Below are 18,846 nucleotides of genomic sequence, written 5' to 3'. Positions count from 1 at the left end.
GCAGTGGGTCCTAGGTTTGAGTGTATGCAGCCAGTTCCTGGAGGATGAAGGGATTGATACCACTGAATGGCCCTCACGCTCACCAGACCTAAATCCAATAGAACACCCCTGATACTTTGTGTTTTGGTCCATCCAACACCGCCAGGGTACACCTTAGTCTGTTCAGGAGCTCAGTGATGCCCTGGTCCAGATCTGGGGGAAAATGCCCCAGGGCACCATCCTTTGTATCATTAGGACCATACCCCAACGTTGTCAGGCATGGATACAAGCACAAGGGGGCCATACAATCTACTGAATACCATTTTGAGCTGCTGCAATGAAATCTCAGCAAAATGGACTCGCCTGCTGCATTATTTTTTCACTTTGATTTTTGAGGTGTCTTGGAATTCAGCCCTCTGTAGGTTGATAATTTTCATTTCCATCAAACAATGTGGCATCCTTTCGTTCCTAACACATTACCCAGTCCATATAGGTATAGATATCAAGCATGGTGGTTTTTCCTTTTGAGATCTGATGTGTTTTCAAAGTTTTTATTTTTTTGAGTAGTGTACATGTTATATATGAGAGTCAGAAAAACATTGCTAACTATAAATAAATGATGTGCTGGTGCTTAATATATTCTGCACACAAATCCTGAGGAAAAAAACTAGCTTATACTTTAGAAACTTTACTGTTTGGTAACGGATTATCAGAATTTAGTAGATATATGCAGACACTGAACGTACCTCGCCCTCGGCCTGTGGAAAAGCAGCGATAAATTACCATGCGCATGTCAAGACCCTCCTGAATCCATATTTTATTCATGATGCGGATCATTTGCAAAGTCAGCATGTCTTGTCGGAGGTCATCGCCACACTGGAAAAGAAAATACATTTTTTTTTTCGTGAATTAGGATATGAGGAGTTTTATTCTGTAATTATTACAACATAAAATTCTTTACTATATAAATAAACTGATACAGCTCACTGTTTTCCAACTTGAATAAATCCTTGTATTGTGCCACACAACATATTAATTATGCATCGATCAGCATGCAATTCCAGATGCTAGCGATTATTAAAGAGGAAACATTTGAGTCGGGATGGGAGTATTATTAAAGTGTCATTGAACCCCCCAAATTTCTCCATATATATCTTCAAAATTAAGCACTATACCAGTGTGCAGATGCTTGTCATCATCCATATTTTCCTTTCTTGCAAATACCTGGTTGATCCTTCTGTTCCCATCCATTTCCCCACTGTAAGTGGCAACTCCAGCACAGCTGTTCTTTTTGCTGCTGCCAGTCATTGTGAGGAGAAGAATGTGAACTTCCAGCAGCTGCAGGCTGCATCACTGGATATAGGTTTGTTCTGCCTACTGATCCCTCAGTAAGGTTTGGAGAAAGTAGATAGTGTCACATCACGGGAAGACAAAGCAGCAAAAAAGAAAAAAGTATTTAAAAGAGAAGTGTGGGATAGTATCAGAGGCTTAACTAGAACCAGGGCCCTGATGCAAGAAACCATGATGGGTCCCCCAACCTCCAGCCTCGGCCCCTCCCACTGGTCCCAGGACCCTTTACGGTCCTGCAGCAGATCCCTTTCACGTGTTGTGCAGTGGACCCCCTTCCTGCAGTCTTGGGCCCCGTCATGGTGGTGGAAGCCGGTAGCACTGCGGGGGAAGGGGGGGGGTAACACACAAGAAACAAATAACCTGGATACAGGGCAAGTGCAACAATTTATGTCTACAAAAGGTGAAGGTGCATTTTGCAGCTCCCTGTTCTCCACCACCATCCTCCCACCAAACCTGCAACACACAGTAACACCTTCTGTATTAGAGTGCCTCAATCTGGATGAGGGAGCACAGGGGGCACCTTCAGCAGGGAGGGGGGTTAGTGTTAAAGTTAGTTTGTCACTGACAAACTGAAGCCAAACTCCAGCAAACACTTTATAAACAGTTAAAGTAAAACATTTTTTTTTCCTTTTACGATAAAGGTTTTACATAAATTAAAATACATAAATATAAAAATAAAAGCTGATCATTGTAAGCACCCCTGTCAGTGGAAGATGGTTTGTCATGTCCCTCTGTTACAGCTGCAGGATAGCTTGTTCTGTTGAAAAATAACAGGCTTACTGGCCAGATCACCAGATGAAAATAAAAAAATTCTAAACAAGAAAACAAATGTAGCTAGCCACCCCATCTAAGAAGGGTACCTGGGCAGTGTGACAGGATGGGAGACAGTGGGGGGGGGCAGTGGAGGGCAGTATGAGGGGGCAGTGTGACAAGAGGGGGTAGTATGGGGGCACAGCATGTTTGGGTGGGGGCAGTGGAGGGTAGAATGGGGAGGCAGTGTGACAGGAGGGGGGACAGCATGATGGGAGGAGGGCAGTGGGGGGGGGGCAGCATGATGGGAGGGGGCAGTGTCATGGGAGGGGGCAGTGGAGGGCAGTTGGGGGGGCAGCATGATGGGAGGGGGCAGTGGAGGGCAGTAAGGGGGGACAGCGTGATGGGAGGGGGGCAGTGTGCCAAGAGGGGGCAGTATGGGGGGACGGTATGATGGAAGGGGGGCAGTGGAGGGCAGTATGGAGTGGACAGTGTGCCAGGAGGGGGCAGTATGCGGGGACAATGTGATGGGAGGGGGTAGTGGAGGGCAGTATAGGGGGCAGTGTGACGTGAGGGAGACAGTGTGTTGGGAGGGGGCAGTGGAGGGCAGTATGGGGGGGGGGGACAGTGTGCCAGGAAGGGGCAGTATGGGGGGAAGTATTATAGGAGGGGGGCAGTGGAGGGCAGTATGGGGGGGGCAGCGTGATGGGAGGAGGGCAATGGAGGACAGTATGGGGGGGAAAAGTATTATGGGAGGGGGGCACTATGGGGGGGGACAGTGTGCCAGGAGGAGGCAGTATAAGGGGACAGTGTGATGGGAGGGGGCAGTGGAGGGCAGTTAAGGAGGGATAGCATAACAGGAGAGGAGCAGTACAGGACGGGGGGAGCAGAGTGACAGACAGTAGGACACCTGGAGCACTATACTCACTGGGCAGTGTATTCCATTACATTCTGCTGCGGCAGATATGGGTTTGTATCTTACTGGGCGGGGGCGGCCTCGGGGGGGCAGAGATCATTTTTCCTACTGTGCCCAGCAGCAGCAACAGCCTTAAAACAAGAAACCGGAGTCGGGGGACAGAGCTGGGAGGCGGTCCTAGGTATGGATGACTACTTGTGAACAATAAGGATACAGCTAGCACCAGGCTGGATAGGAGGGCTGGTGGGGCGGCATTTAGGAGAACCGATCCCACTCCTGCAGCCACTGAAAACCCTGCAGAAGCAAGGAGGATAATTGAGGAGATTGGTTCTCCTATATGTCGCCCCGCTGGACCTCTTATCCAGCCTGGTGCTAGCAGCTGTATCCACAATGTTCACAAATAATCATCCTTACCTAGGACCGCCTCCCTGACTGCGGCTCAGGCACAGGTGTAGACAAGTGTGACAGGGGAGCTACATGGGCCCCCTGCAGCACGGGGCAGGGTCACCATGGCGACCCCTGCGATCCTTATAATTATGCCCCTGGATAGTATATTTAAATAGTATTAACAACTCTCACTGTGGCAAAGCTTTTCTATCTTGCTGCTGTTGTTCAGTTTGTGCTGTGCCCGCATTCCAAGTTTTGGTTAGAGCCAAGTAACAGTTCCCTCTGCATTTGAATGTTTAGAGGTGGTAGTTAAATTTGGAGCAATCTGCCCACTCATTTTCTCCTCCTTCAGCTCTTTCGAACAGGTGTAGTTCTGAGCCACAAGCTGGAACATGCACGCCTGTCACATGCCTCAGTTTCTATGGCAATGTCACATCACGCTGTCATCCGTAAACAGAGGCACATGACAGTATGGTCATTTATGCTAGTTACTGCGCAACAATTCTTTACTGTACAATCATACACAAGCAGTAAACATCCTTCAGTGGCTTCCCTGCACTGCTCTGAACGTCTGAGAATGGCATGGCCGACGTTCTGCAGCTGCTGCTTGTCTCACTGCTCCATCTCTCACAGAGAAGAACAGTGAAAAAACAAGCAGTCTGGAGGTGGAGAGGAGAAAGTTGAATAGTGCTGAACTCTTGGGAGCGCACACACTGCCTGGAGCTTTCCACAGAAGGAAGGAAGCAGGATTCTGACAATATTGGGAGTATAGACTGGACAGGGACCAGATCATGTAAAAAAAAAGAAAGGTCTCAAGAGATATACCCAATGATGAGGAGTTTGCTATAGCTTTGGATTATAATATACATAACAGGAAAGTCAAAAAGATTTTGAAAAAACATTGGGGCATTTTAAAAAAAAACAAACATTTAGATCCACTGCCTCCCTAGAGGACCATGTATAATCTACAGGGGGGCACCTCTTTGAGCAATATTTTGACAAAGAATGTTATAGACCATCCACTAAGGAGCAGAACATGTCTGTCAACCTTTTGTATTGTATATTTATATTTTTGTATGTTTATATTGTATACCTGTGGTTGTTTGGCATGAAAAATGGTTACGAATGACTTCATCTTGAGGAATAGTAACAAAAAAGTGGAGTTGAACAACTCATGTCCTGTGACACGAAAGGGGTGGTGTATTAATTGGAGTGCCCAGTGGCAGAACAGCTAGAATATAAAGTGACAATAAACGCAACCTCAAATTTCTCAAAATGTGTAAAATGAATTCAAACAAGATATATAACCAGTAAACTTTCAAACAGTTGCTAGCTGAACACTCAATCATCTCACAACACCATATATCTACTACTACTACTAGAAAACTAACCACCTGCATTAGGAAGCACAATTATAATCTTCAGAGAGGTTTCAGGTGCCATTATGTGTAAAAACATTTCTGTACATATCACAATAGGGACCCCTGTGGTCTGAAATTTTGGGGAATAGAAAAAACAGCTAAACGCAGATGAGGTAAGAACATTAAAAAGCATAATTTTAAAAGAGAAACTCTTTGGATTTATAAAGCAAACCTTTATAACTGCTTGCCAATAGTCCTAATGTCAATTTGGATTTGAATTGTTTTATGTTAGGAATGCAGCAATAGAGGAGGTTCTCTTTTTGTATACCATAGTTGTTTTTATTAGTATACAGTGGTCTTTACTGCATTTGAGTCACATCCTGGTTTACCTGGCAAGTGTAATTTACATGTAACTTTTGCATATATTTCAATTTATGCAATTTTATTGTATAGTTTTATTAGTATTTTTATATATTTAGTGATGTGGATTTGTTTAGAAATCATTTATATATTATTTAACATGTGTTGTTTTTAATCATCGGCTGAATATGTTCCAACATATTTGGCGGTAGCTCTTTGTAAGAGATAGTTCTACAGCTACTGGACACCTTGTCATTTTATTCCTCCCTTGGGATTGCTTGTTCCCAGTGCCCCTGATGACCTCAGGATGAAACGCCTAGGATGTGGCCTGTTAGCACTCCACATGAGAGAGAGGTTTTCATGTAGCTGGGGGTATCTGTATTTTGCTGATGTTAGAGCTATCTACCCGAGAAGCATTGAAATACTTTTAAAGTGATATGGGTGATTTCATTCAGTTATTATTTGAGTGCAATTTTCTTTCTTTTCTTAAAGTGGGGTCAAAGGTCTGGGGGATGTAGAGATTTTTCTAGTTTTAGTTAGGCTATGGAAAACTTTCAACATCACCCTGATCAAAGGGTGTGATTTGAGAAGGTTTGAGCATTTTACCCAGGGAATCCAGGGGAGGAAGCGAAGGGGGGATTTCTGATGATAGTTTCTCTAGGCCTACCCAAACCTTATTGGCCTCATGGCAATTCCAATCAAGTATTCTGACCATATGAGTTGCATTGTAGTACTGAACAAAGTTGAGCAGTCCAATGCTCCCCTCAATTTTTATTTTAGTTAGCAGGTGTAGGCTAATGCGTGATCTTTTTCTGGACCATATAAATTCTCAGACTATGTATTGTAATTGTTTGAAGAAATTGCAAGGTAGAGCTATGGGTAAGTTATGAAATAGATAAAGAACTTTTGGTAGTATGGTCATCTTGATCACTGTGGCTCAGCCAAACCAAGAAAAGGGTTTTGCCATCCAGTTTTTTTTGGGTGAGGTTGTTAAGAAGCGGTTTAAAATTGAGTTGGAAGAGGTCTGTTAGGTTAGGTGGTAACAAGACTCCTAGGTATTTAGGTGCACTAGACACCCATGTAAAGGGGCAGTTTTCTTGCATTTTCCCTAGAATTGCTTGTGGGATGGAAATGTTAGGAGCTTCAGATTTCTTATAATTGATCTTTAAATTAAACACATAGCCAAATATCAGAAATTCATTCAGTAAGTTGGGGATAGAGGTGTGTGGGTGGGTGATGAAAAAAAGAAATCATCAACGTATGCTGCAATTTTGTAGGATCTCAAATCCTTTAATAGAGGCATTGTCGTTTATAATGCCAATGAACGGTTCTAATGTGGGAGTGAATAGAATCAGGGACAGTGGCATCCCTGTCTCGTACTGTTTTTAATCACCACTGTTTCCGACAGAGTTCCATTTATTTTTATTTTCGCCGAGGGGTTTTGATACAAGGATGTGATCCATGTAAGGATGTGGGATTGAAGGCCAACGTGGGCACATAGTGCCATCATATAATCCAATGCTAGCCTATCAAAGGCCTTCTCTGCATCTGTGGACAGTTGAAGACCCTTGATCGACTTTCTACGCGTAAGATGTATCATATTAGGAGTTTTGATCACGTTATCTCTCGCTTACCTTCCCAGCATAAAGCCAGCTTGGTCAAGACCAATGGGTTTTGGGAGAAAATGGCGTATGCTTGTTGCTAAGATTTTGGCCAGTACATTTTAAATCAAGGTTTAATAAAGAAATGGGCCTGTAGCTTGAGCAATCATTAGGATCTTTGCCTGGTTTGGGTATTACCGTTATATGTGGGTGGAATAGGCCATGGTTCATTAAGGCAATTTAGGGCATTTACCAGAGGATCTAAAACTAAAGTCAAAAATAATTTATAGTAGTGGGCCGTGAAACCATCAGGGCCCGGACTTTTGCCAGTTTTCAGGGTTTTGATAGCGAATGAGAGTTCTTCGCGGATGATCTGTGTCTCTAATATCGGAGAGTCTTCCTCTTCTAAAATATCTGGGCTCTGGATCAGCGCAAGGTTTGTGGTCTGTGTGGAGAAGGAAGATTGTTTAACTTGGTATAATAAGTATGGAATTCTGCTGCTATGTGGGTCGTGTCTTGTGTTAGTCTGTTGTCTGAGGTTTTGATCTTATGAATGTGGGATGAGGTCCAAATCCCTTGTAAGGCCCTGGCAAGGAATCTGATGCTTTTGTTCCCATGTTCATAAAAGAAACCTTTTTTTCCAAGAACAAAATACACTTGGCTTTTAGTTCCAATGTAGTTTGCAATTCTCTATGGGGTTCAAGAAGTTATTTTGCGGACTGGACCGCTACTGAGCATTTATGTTGGGCTTCAAATTTGGCAATCTTCGTTGCCAGGGCAGAGATTGCTTTTTCAGTGTTTTTTTGCGGTGTGAAGCTAAGCTGAGCAGTCCCCCTTGTATTACAATTTTATGGGCTTCCCATACTGTTAAAGTTAAAATTTCTTCAGAGTTTTCCAAAAAAAATAGATTTTTTACTTACCATAAAATCCTTTTCTCTGAAGTTCATTGACAGACGCAGCTTCATATCTTCTTGAACATTGGGTTATACTGCCCCCTATAGAAGTAGGACACTAGGCAGGAAAAAGCTTTCACCGCACCTATGGGGCTGTTCCCGCAGGCATAACCCCACACACTCTGCTACAGCCCTCAGTTTCGTTGCAAGCAGTGTTTAGAAAACAACAACCCCATTCCACTCATAATTAGAGGGGCGGGTGCTGCGTCTGTCAATGAACTTCAGAGAAAAGGATTTTTCAGTAAGTAAAAAATCCAATTTTCTCTATCGTTCATTGACAGACGCAGCTTCATATCTTCTTGACCGTTGGGAAGTCCCAAAGCAGTATTAGCAAGAGGGGTGGGAAAATATAATGCAAAGAACAACGCAATTTCCCCAGGCTAAACATAGCCAACCAGGTAACGAGGAGCTCAACCAGGAACAACTGAAGCTCATCTAAAAAAAATATACACCCTCAAAGAGAAAAAAAAAAGTTACCTTTAGACAGCAGCCTGCAAAACCTTGCGGCCAAAAGAGGCATCCGAAAATGCCAATACATCTACCTTGTAGAATTTTGTGAACGTGTGCACCGACGACCAAATTGCTGCCTTGCAAACTTGCATCACTGATGCCTGATGGCAAAAAGCCCAAGAGGCACTCAGCCCTCTAGTAGAATGTGCCTTCACCGGGAAAGGAGGAACCTGACCCTTTAGTGAATAAGCTTGAACCACCGTCTGCCTGACCCATCTGGATATTGGCACAGCAGACACAGCCATTCCTTTACAAGGTCCTTTGGTAAGGACAAAAAGAGAGTCTGACTTCCAGAAAGATTCAGTAGCCGCCAGATAAACTCATTGCCCAAAGCACATCCAAAGAACGCAAAGCAATTTTCTTGGGATGCTTGGGCTTAGGACAGAGTGAAGGCAGCACAATGTCTTCATTCAAATGAAAATCAGAAACCACCTTAGGAAGAAATTACTGATTAGGTCGAAGTACCACTTTATCTCTGTGGACCACCAGGTAAAGTGAATGGCAAGACAACGCCACCAATTCAGACACCCTGTGGGCAGAAGTGATAGCCACCAAAAAGGCAACCTTCTGAGATAATGTAAGCAGGGGAATCTCCCTAGTGTTCTCAAAAGGAGGTTTTTGAAGAACCGATAACACCAAATTCAGATCCCACGGAGGTAACAGTGATTGCCTCGGATGCGCAATATGACGCACCCCCTAAGTAAAAGTGTGAATCAGGGCATGTGTAGCTAGAGGACATTGGAAAAAACACAGCCAAAGCCATCACTTGGCCTTTGATAGTGCCCAAGGCCAAACGCTGTTCAACCCCTTTTTGAAGAAAAGTCAAAACCTTAGCTACCGAAAACAAGTGAGGGTGCACTTTACACGATTCACACCATGAAATGTATGATTTCCGCGTACGATGACAGATCTTCCTGGAAGTAGATTTCCGGGCCTTCAATGGTGTAGGAATCACAGAGTCAGAAAGACCTCTATCCCTCAATACCTGGCTTTCAAATGTCACACCGTTAAAGCCAGCGACTGTAAAGCAGGATGGAAGATCGGCCCTTGAGACAGCAGATCCTCCCTGAGAGGAACTCTCCAAGGAGAATCAGCGATCAACCTTACCAGGTCTGCATACCAAGACTGGCGAGGCCAGTCTGGGGCCACCAAAATGACCAGAATCCCTTCCACCTCTATTCTGCGCAGCAGCTTCGGCAGAAGTTTCAGTGCAGGGAACGCATAGATCAGCCGATACTGACCCCAAGGAGCCACCAGTGCGTCTACGGCATTGGCAAAAGGATTCCTTGACCTGGCCACAAACCTGTAAACCCTCTTGTTGAGTCGAGAAGCAAACAAGTCGACATCAGGTGTCACCCACTGGGACCACTCCCCCTGATTCAACACCTGACGACTCAGGTAATCCGCCTGTCAGTTCTCCACACCCGGGATGTGCACAGCAAAGAGAGCTGGGACAAACTTCTCCACCCAATCCAGAATCTCGGCCACCTCCTGGGCCGACCCCTTGATGATTGATGTATGCCACAGCCGTGACATTGTCCAATTGAATCCGGATCGGGCAACCTTACAGACAAGCCATCCAATGACTCAGGCAAAGCTTTAATGCTCTGAGCTCCAAGATATTTATCGGTAGCTTGGACTCTTCCACCATCCAGGATCCCTGGGCGCAGAGTTTCCTCAGCCTAACAGGCTGGCGTCTGCAGTTACCACCGTCCAATACAGTAGCAGGAAGACTTGCCTTGGTGAAGTGCTGACACATGAAGCCACCACAGAAGCGCAGACTTGTGACTCAACTGAATCAAAATATCCAAAGATTTTGAATCCTTGTTCCATTTTACTATAATCTCTTTTTGTAAAGGTCTTGTGTGAAACTGAGCAAACAAAACCTCCTCAAAGTTTGATGCCACCAAGGCCCGCATGCAAGTCTGCAGAGAGGACAGATTGTTTGCTAACAACAACTGGATTATTCCCTGCAATTTTTGCAATTTGTTCGAGGCAAGAAAGACCCTCGCCAAAGCGGAGTCCAGAGTCCAGCCCAGATAATCCAATCTCATTGAAGGTATCAGGGCAGATTTTTTGAAATTGATGTTCCAACCGAACTCTCGCAGTGTTCAGACAGTGATCGACAATTCGTTCAACAGGGCTGAGTGAGAGTTTGCCCTCAACAGGAGATTGTCCAGGTATCCTGTTACCGAAATCCCCCGTTGGCGCAGTAATGCCAACACTGGAGCCAGCACCTTGGTAAAGACCCTGGGAGCGGAGGCGAGACCAAAGTGTAACGCCACAAATTGATAATGCTCCTCTCCTATAGTGAAGCAGAGAAAACGGTGGTGTCCAGCATAGATTGGGATGTGTAGATATGTGTCCTTGATATATATGGAGGCGAAAAAGTCTCCCTGGTGTAGGGGCGCCACTACCGTGCGAATGGAATCTATTCGAAACCTCTATACCTGCACAAAGCAGTTCAAAGCCTTGAGGTCCAGGATTTGACGCACTTTGCCTTCCTTCCTGGGCACAGTAAACAGGTTTGAATAAAACCCCTGAAAACATTCCTGAGAGGGAACCGGAACAATCACCCTTTGCGACAGCAGATCTTGTACCACCTCTCGGAGATCCCTTAAACGGTCTGGAGATAGGTGCAGATTGAACAGGAAGAACCTGTCCGAATGTCGAGACCGGAATTCGATCTTGTACCCTGATTAGATCAGTTTGTGAACCCATTTGTCCTGAAACAAGAAAGACCATGGTTCCGGAAAAAAGCGAAACATTCCCCCACCCCGGAATCGGGTGAGGGCGCTCCTTCATGCAGAGGAGAATATTGTCTGCAGATCCGGATTTACCTAATCATGTCTTCTTGAAACCTGCTTTGTGAGTATAATGTATACTTTTTAACATTTTTATCAAAATTTTTAGAGGTAATGCACTAGGTCGGTGCGCCCCTTTTTTCTTCTTTTGTTGTTCCATAGTTGGTTTCGGGTTACCCTTGATCCTGAAGGGGCAGCAAGACCGCAAGCTTTGTCCACTCAAGTCTGAAGTATTCCTCTTCCCTCTGGCCTATTTTTCACTTGAGCGCAGGAGAATTGTTCTACTTCTTGAAACTCCCAGAAGACCTGAATGACTTTTCTTTTGCTTGCGACCCAGAGGTACGAAAAAGCCGCCTATGAGCAGTAAAAGAAGGCCCCTGTCTAGTACATGGTGCCTTGCGCAAATAGGATTGAGGGAGAAGTACTCTTCCCATCCGTAAGGCCTTTGATCAACTCATCCAAAATCCAAATCCAAACAACCTCTCTCCCAGAAAAGGTCAGAAAGAGCCTTTTTGGAAGCCTGGTCCGCAGACCAACTTTTTAACCACACCATGCGTCTAATAGCAATCCCCATAGCAGACACCCTGGCCACCAGGAAGGCCGCATCCAACGACACATCACATACAATATCTCACGAAAGTGAGTAAACCCCTTACATTTTTGTAAATATTTTATTATATCTTTTGATGTGACAACACTGAAGAAATCACACTTTGCTACGATGTAAAGTAGTGAGTGTACAGCTTGTATAGCACTGTAAATTTGCTGTCCCCTCAAAATAACTCAACACACAGCCATTAATGTCCAAACTGCTGGCAAAAGTAACAAAAGTAAGTACACCCCTAAGCGAATATGTCCAAATTGGGCCCAATTAGCCATTTTTCCTTCCCGGTCGTTAGTGTTACAAGATCTCAGGTGTAAATAGGGAGCAGGTGGGTTAAATTTGGTGATATCGCTCTTACTCTCTCATACTGGTCACTGGAAGTTCAACATGGCACCTCATGGCAAACACCTTTCTAAGGATTTGAAAAAAAGAATTGTTGCTCTACATAAAGATGATCTAGGCTTTAAGAAGATTGCCAAGACCCTGATACTGAGCTGCAGCACGGTGGCCAAGACCGTACAGAGGTTTAACAGCACAGGTTCGACTCAGAGCATGCCTCCCCATGGTCGACCAAAGAGGTTGAGTGCACGTGGTTAGTGTCATATCCAGAGGTTGTCTTTGGGAAATAGATGTAGGAGTGCTACAAGCATTGTTGCAGAGGTTGAAGGGGTCAGGCTGTCAGTGCTCAGACCATACGCCGCACACTGCATCAAATTGATCTGCATGGCTGTCGTCCCAGAAGGAAGCCTCTTCTAAACATGATGCACAAGAAAGCCTGCAAACAGTTTGCTGAAGACAAGCAGACTAAGGACATGGATTACTGGAATCATGTCCTGTGGTCTGATGAGACCAAGATTAACTTATTTGGTTGAGATGGTGTCAAGCGTGTGTAGCGGTAACCAGGTGAGGAGTACAAAGACAAGTGTGTCTTGCCTACAGTCAAGCATGGTGGTGGGAGTGTCATGGTCTGGGGCTGCATGAGTGCTGCCAACACTGGTAAAGCTACAGTTCATTGAGGGAACGATGAATGCCAACATGTATTGTGACATACTGAAGCAGAGCATGATCCCCTTCCTTCGGAGACTAGGCTGCAGGGCATTATTCCAACATAATAACGGCACCTAACACACCTGCAAGACGACCACTGCATTGTTACAGAAGCTGAGGGTAAAGGTGATGGACCGGCCAAGCATGTCTCCACACCTAAACCCTATTGAGCATCTGTGGGGCATCCTCAAACAGATGGTGGAGGAGCGCAAGGTCTGTAACATCCACCAGCTCCATGATGTCTTCATGGAGGAGTGGAAAAGGACTCCAGTGGCAACCTGTGAAGCTCTGGTTAACTCCATGCCCAAGAGGGTTAAGGCAGTGCTGGAAAATAATGGTGGCCACACAAAATATTGACACTTTGGGCCCAATTTGGACATTTTCACTTAGGGGTGTACTCACTTTTGTTGCCAGTAGTTTAGGCATTAATGGCTGTATGTTCAGTTATTTTGAGGGGACAGCAAATTTACACTGTTAAATAAGCTGTACACTCACTACTTTACATTGTAGCAAAGTGTCATTTCTGCAGTGTTGTCACATGAAAAGATATAATAAAATATTTACAAAAATTTGAGGGGTGTTCTCACTTTTGTTAGATACTGTATTTACAGCAGGGGTTGAGCCATTTGATCCATGAACTCAATCAGCCCTGGGGAGAGCTGTTCCGTTTCCAAGACACCTTTAAGTTACTTCACTTATTCAGTGACAGTCTGAGACACTAGGGTGGTCACAAAAATTGGTTTCAATACTGAGCCCACTAACAAATGAAAATGGCGGGACAGAGACTCAATCCGTCTATCAACGGGCTCTGCAGAGGCCGGGGATTCTTCCATCGGGACCACAGTAGATTTATTCAGTTTGGAAACTGGATGATCCACCTTTGGTGGCACGGTCCACCGCGTGGAAACCTTATCCGCAAAGAGATAACATTGTTTAATATGCTTGGGCACCACTAGCATATGCTTGATGCGCCCCCACTGTTCATTGACAATATTGTCAAAAAGTTCTGGACAGGGGAACACTTTCTGTTTTCTGGGATTTGCGGGTGCCAAAAGACACCTGCGTTCCTGACCCTGTAGACTCATCTGCCATTTTTAAAGTTTCTCGCACGGAAACTATAAATGCTTCCACCAATGCACTTTCCCGCGCAGCCACTAATGAGGACATGTCCTCTTCGCCATCAGACTGCGATGACACAGAGCCACCAGGGTGGGGTGCGTCTGTGGCGGCCATATCTGCCTCCGAATCTGAAGATACTGCAGAGGAAGGCGAAGGCAAAGGGCGCTTATAGCAAGCGTTACTTTTTAACACTAAATCCACTTTTGACACCAGGCTTTCCAAAACTGCTGTAAAAGCTGACAGGGGCTGCGACCTAGAAGGTTACTGAGGGGGTCTGTAGGTGAAATTTTGTCCTGGGACTGCATTTGCAACGATTTTAAAAAGATGTAGTGTCACTTTAAAAAAGGCGCAAAAACGCGATTGCACCGCTGCACTGTCGGTACAGCAAGTTCCAGCCTAACACAGTTTGTTAGTAGTGTGTGAGAAAACCCACAAGAGACTCCAAAAAACGTTACCAAACTGATCAGGAGACTTGCAGGAACGATCTGTACGGCAGAAAGAACGATCTGACACAGGAAGTGAAAAGTACCTGGGTCATGCCTAGAGTGTCTAGTGTCTGCCTATGCTGTTCAGCACTGTGGACTACAAGAAAATGGCCGTCCCATGCATTCCTAAGGGGAAGATTTATAAAATGGCTGCCCATGTATTACAATGAAGGATTCTGACATTAATGCAGGGCAAGTCTACAGCAAAATGTCAGCCCCTGCGGCGCGCCATGCGTTCTCCAGGACCGGGGGGGGGGCAGCAGACAAAGGCATCGGGACCCCACCAGAAGAACGCAACCCCCCCCCCCCGCAGCACCGCCGCGGCGGCCGCAGTATATCCGCCCCCCAGAGGTAGGAACCTTATATGGGAGGGGGGGAACAGCTGAGGGGGGGCCTGGTATACCCGAGAGGCCAGGGGAACCGAGGGATACCCGAGAGGCCAGGGGAACCGAGGGTCCGACTATTCCAAAGAGGGGGCCCACGTCCACCCCGAGACCGCCAAAGAATTGGGGGGACACTTACTCACCATATCACAATATCAGGTGGGCGCCGCTCTGAACAGACTACCTCCTACCCGTGATGGGGGTGCTGCCAGCCAAGGGGTACGCTGCGACTCAGGGTATTCCAGGTCGTTAGCGTCCCAGCGAGACGGTCCACTTGTGGGCTCGCCCCCGTCCAACGGGGCTCTGTCGTGGTAAAGCTTAGTGCTGGACTATAACCTGCTTATGCTCGCTGGCCAGGCTGGGAAACCTTAAGGACCTAGAATATCCAGTCCGAAACCCAGTCGACTAAAAGAATAAAGCAAAAAAAAAAAAAGGTTTAAAAAAAATAACAGCTAAGACCGAAGTCCCAGCAGGGAACTAAGTACTCCTAAACTAGGCAGAAAGAAACTGTAGCAGAGTGTGTGGGGTTATGAATGCAGGGACAGCCCCATTGTGATAGCTTTTGCTGCCTAGTATCCTACTCCTATAGGGGGCAGCATAACCCAATGGTCAAGAAGATATGGAACTGCGTCTGTCAATGAACGATACAGAAAGTAGGTTTTAATTGTGTCTGTGATGCGGTTTAGGCTGGCAGTGTCAGTTAATAGGGAAGGGTTTAATCTCCAAGTGCATAGCTTTTTGGGGCTTTCAAGTGTGCGCAAATGGATAGACCAGGGGCGTAACTACAGGGGTTGCGATTGCAACCGGGCCCCATGCTCCAGGGGGCCTGTGTGGCTCCCCTGTACACCTGGATAGGAGGGACGGCAGGGGCAGCATGTAGAGAAATCACTGTCCTCCTTTTTCCTCCTGTAGCTGCAGGAGGAAAAGGAAGGAGATTGATTCCCCTGCATGCTGCCCCCGCCGCCCCTCCTATCCAGTTCACTTGTGTTCTGCTGTCTCTGGACCCCTGTGTGCTCCCCTGCCCCCCCCCCCCCCCCCACTGTGCTGCACCCCCCCCCCCTTGTGCTCCCTTCCTTCTCCTGCCAGCTGCTGCAGGGGACGTGTCACAATAGAGAACCAGATAGGGTCGGTAAATATGTAATTTACCAGCTCCTTCCTTTTCTGAATGGACAGTCATAGTCAGTGACATTGTAAAAATATAAAATAAAATGATAAAAAATAATACAATTAAAATACCAAAAAAAATAAAAACTACTGACACCAGTGGGTGAACTTCCAGGATCACAAAGGTCACACTTCGACCAGGCCCTGGCATTCCACCCCCGTGGGGAGGCTCCAAAATGGAAGAAAGGGGGCACACTGCAGAACTTGTGAAAGGGCCCCGCAACGTGAGTAAAGGGCCCCAGGATCAGTGGGAAGATCCCCAGGCTTGAAGGGAAGGGCCCCGGCCAGGGGTCTGTGGGGGCCCTTCATGGTTTCTTGCACCGGGGCCCTGAAGGTTCTAGCTACGCCTCTGGGATAGACACTGGTAAATGGTCAGAAAATGTTTGAATACCTAGATTAGCCTCCACTAGTAATGGTAGGCCCTGCTGCAAAATAAATTTGTAGTCTATCCAAGAGTATTTGTTATGCAAGGTTAAGTAATAAGTGAAATCACGCCCTGAAGGATGCGCAGTGCGCCAACAGTCAACTTAAGTCAAGACCTTAATAGGACCTTAAACCATTTCAATATTTTGTAGGTAACTGAGGAGTTGCCGTTAGATGTGTCCTGAATCGGGTCTGAAGGGATATTAAAGTCTCCTCCTAGAATCAGACTACTGGAGGCAAACCAGGTTAATTTGTCAATCACTTTGCGAAAGAAGAAAATGTGTGCCGTGTTTGGGAAAAAAACATTTGCCAATGTGATCTGCTTGTCCCACAACTGCCTCTTGAGGAATATATATCTACCTTCAGGGTCGGCTAGCTGTTGTTGAAATACAAAGCCAGCTTCTCTCCCAATCATGATTAAAACCCCTTAGCCTTTACATGAGGATTGGTAGCGTTATAAGACCATGCAAAAAAATTGTTTGTTAGTTTAGGTACAGTATATGTGAGGTTTTGAAATGGGTTTCCTGTAAGAAAACAAAGTCAGGCCTTGTCCTCTTAAGTTCTCTTAGCAGTTGTGTCCTCTTTTCAGGGTTGTTCAACCTCCTAACATTGTGGGAGATCAAGGTAGGCTGTCTGCTTAAAGAGGAGTAAGCCATATTGGTAGCTGTAGCAGTTGAGAGCCAACAACGACACCATGGGTTAAGGAAGGAAGAAAAGAGAGTATAAAAGGGGGGAGGGTGAAAAGAGGATAGATAAGGCCCTCTGGTTCAGGGTATCAAGAGTAAGTTATCTGTTTAAGACCTCAGATAAAAATTACCTTGCGGACTAGTAAGATCTGGGCTCATTAAAGAGGTGTATTAAAAATTTAACAAAATCGATGTGGCCCACTATTGGGAAAGTGGGAGGACTGAGCGATAATGATATTTGCTGTCTAAAATAAGCAGTAATGTTATTGCTGAGTAGTCTCACTGCAGTCCATTGGCTCTATTAGGGAGCAAGGAAGTGTTGCATATTTTCCTGTGCGACATTCAATAAGTAATTCTTTAGTGACATGCTAACTTAAACAACCAATGTATTGTATAGTGAAACCTGAGATAGAGGTAACAGTAACCAGTATATGATGTAAAGCAAATTAGTAGGTGAGGGGGGTCTTTCCGAACAGAACATAGAGCTGGGCAACCCACCCACCTAGCATAGTGCATGATAAACACTGAGTATTAAACAGTGAACAGGGAATGAACAGATGACTTATGACGAAACAACTTATGCCCGGCTGGACATGAGCCTAGTACCCAAATTATCAAGTGGTGGGCACTAAGTTAGGTAGTCCACAGTATCAGGGTGTACATAGTACATAAAGGGCATATTTATCCGCCCAAGGGACATCCCAGAGCTGGATAAAATTGTAAAAAATTATAAAATAAAATTGTATCCGTACTGTTGGAGGCAACATGTATTTTTACCTGTTCAGATATCAGATGTTTCTGGATGATTGAAAGCTGACCACACCTGGCCTGGAATGCAAAATACCCAACAGGACATTCCTGACAACGAGTCATAAATGGGAGTTCATATCCTCACAGGATGTTCTCGCATAGGCCTCCTGTTGTGAGGTATGGGTGTAGAGGAGCCTCAGATAAGATCTCCTGGGGAGGTTATACCAACATCAAAGGCCAGCTGTTACTGGAAGGTGACTCAGATCAAAAACAGTGATTCGTGGAAGGATGGCGCCCCTAGTGGAAGAATATAATCTGCCTTTTGGGAAAGATGAGATATTTCCTGTTGAGAAGGAAGGGTGGCGTGTGAACTGTCATTGGACAAGAAGACAGTGGGTGTTTATGTGGATGGTTTCTGAGTGGGCTTTAAATGCGGATTGCCAGCTAGAATCTTTTTTTTTCCTTTCTGTGTGCTTGAGACCAGCTGAAAGATATCGAATCCCGTAGGACGAATATGTAAAGTATTATCTGTGATTGTTTTGTCTTAAAAGCTCTGTAATATTCCTTTAGTGTTTTATGTTAGCATTTTTACTTGCTTATTTAAGCAGTGTGTTTCTTTTTATAGCGAGCATTGTTAGTATACCTTCCATTAACCTTATCAGAGCTTTGATAGACTATTATAGGAATAGACAATAGAATACATTTTTATAATAAATAGGGGAGGTACAAACCACCCCATATTTAGTTTACGTACCATCCAAGAGTGGATTTCAGTTGATATGCAATGGAATGATGTTCATGAGTACAGATGGGCAGGGCTATGGGACAACCCTCTATCCGAGCAGCAGTTCTCGGTGGAAAACTCAAACTCAAAAACCAAACAAGTATAAGGCGTATGCATTGATCAACCTAGGGATGAAGATAATGATAAAGTTCCCATTATTTATCAAGTATGAGATAGGGAAACAAATTCTTAAGGAAAGTTCTTATGCAGTGAGGGGAGTGCAGTGGTCAGTCATTGTCTCGGACTTTGGGGGTCCTGGGGTGAATCGGAGAGTGGGAGAAACTCGGCAATGGGTGTTTGTAGTACAAAAAATATAAAAAAGGCACAGATAAGCCCACCAAAGTCAGCAGAGCTGTGCCCTTCAAAGGGGGATTTGAGTGTGCCTCTAGAAAATAACTATATATGCATATACCTGTAGGTATCACACACA

At 45.3% G+C, this 18,846-nt stretch overlaps 1 protein-coding gene across 1 annotated transcript in view; it reads right to left on the bottom strand.

Annotated features, from left to right (window-relative positions):
• PIK3C2B (phosphatidylinositol-4-phosphate 3-kinase catalytic subunit type 2 beta) overlaps positions 1–18,846 on the bottom strand; it is an 858,553-nt gene that overhangs the window by 129,056 nt on the left and 710,651 nt on the right. The window contains exon 22 of the mRNA XM_082244643.1: positions 726–855. Coding sequence (XP_082100769.1) covers positions 726–855 — 130 coding nt within the window. The remainder of the gene's footprint in view (positions 1–725; positions 856–18,846) is intronic.

This window comes from Pelophylax lessonae (genome assembly GCF_965119305.1).
Source record: "Pelophylax lessonae genome assembly, chromosome: 2".
Classification (NCBI taxonomy): domain Eukaryota; kingdom Metazoa; phylum Chordata; class Amphibia; order Anura; family Ranidae; genus Pelophylax; species Pelophylax lessonae.
This window is presented reverse-complemented; position numbering and strand designations above follow the sequence as displayed.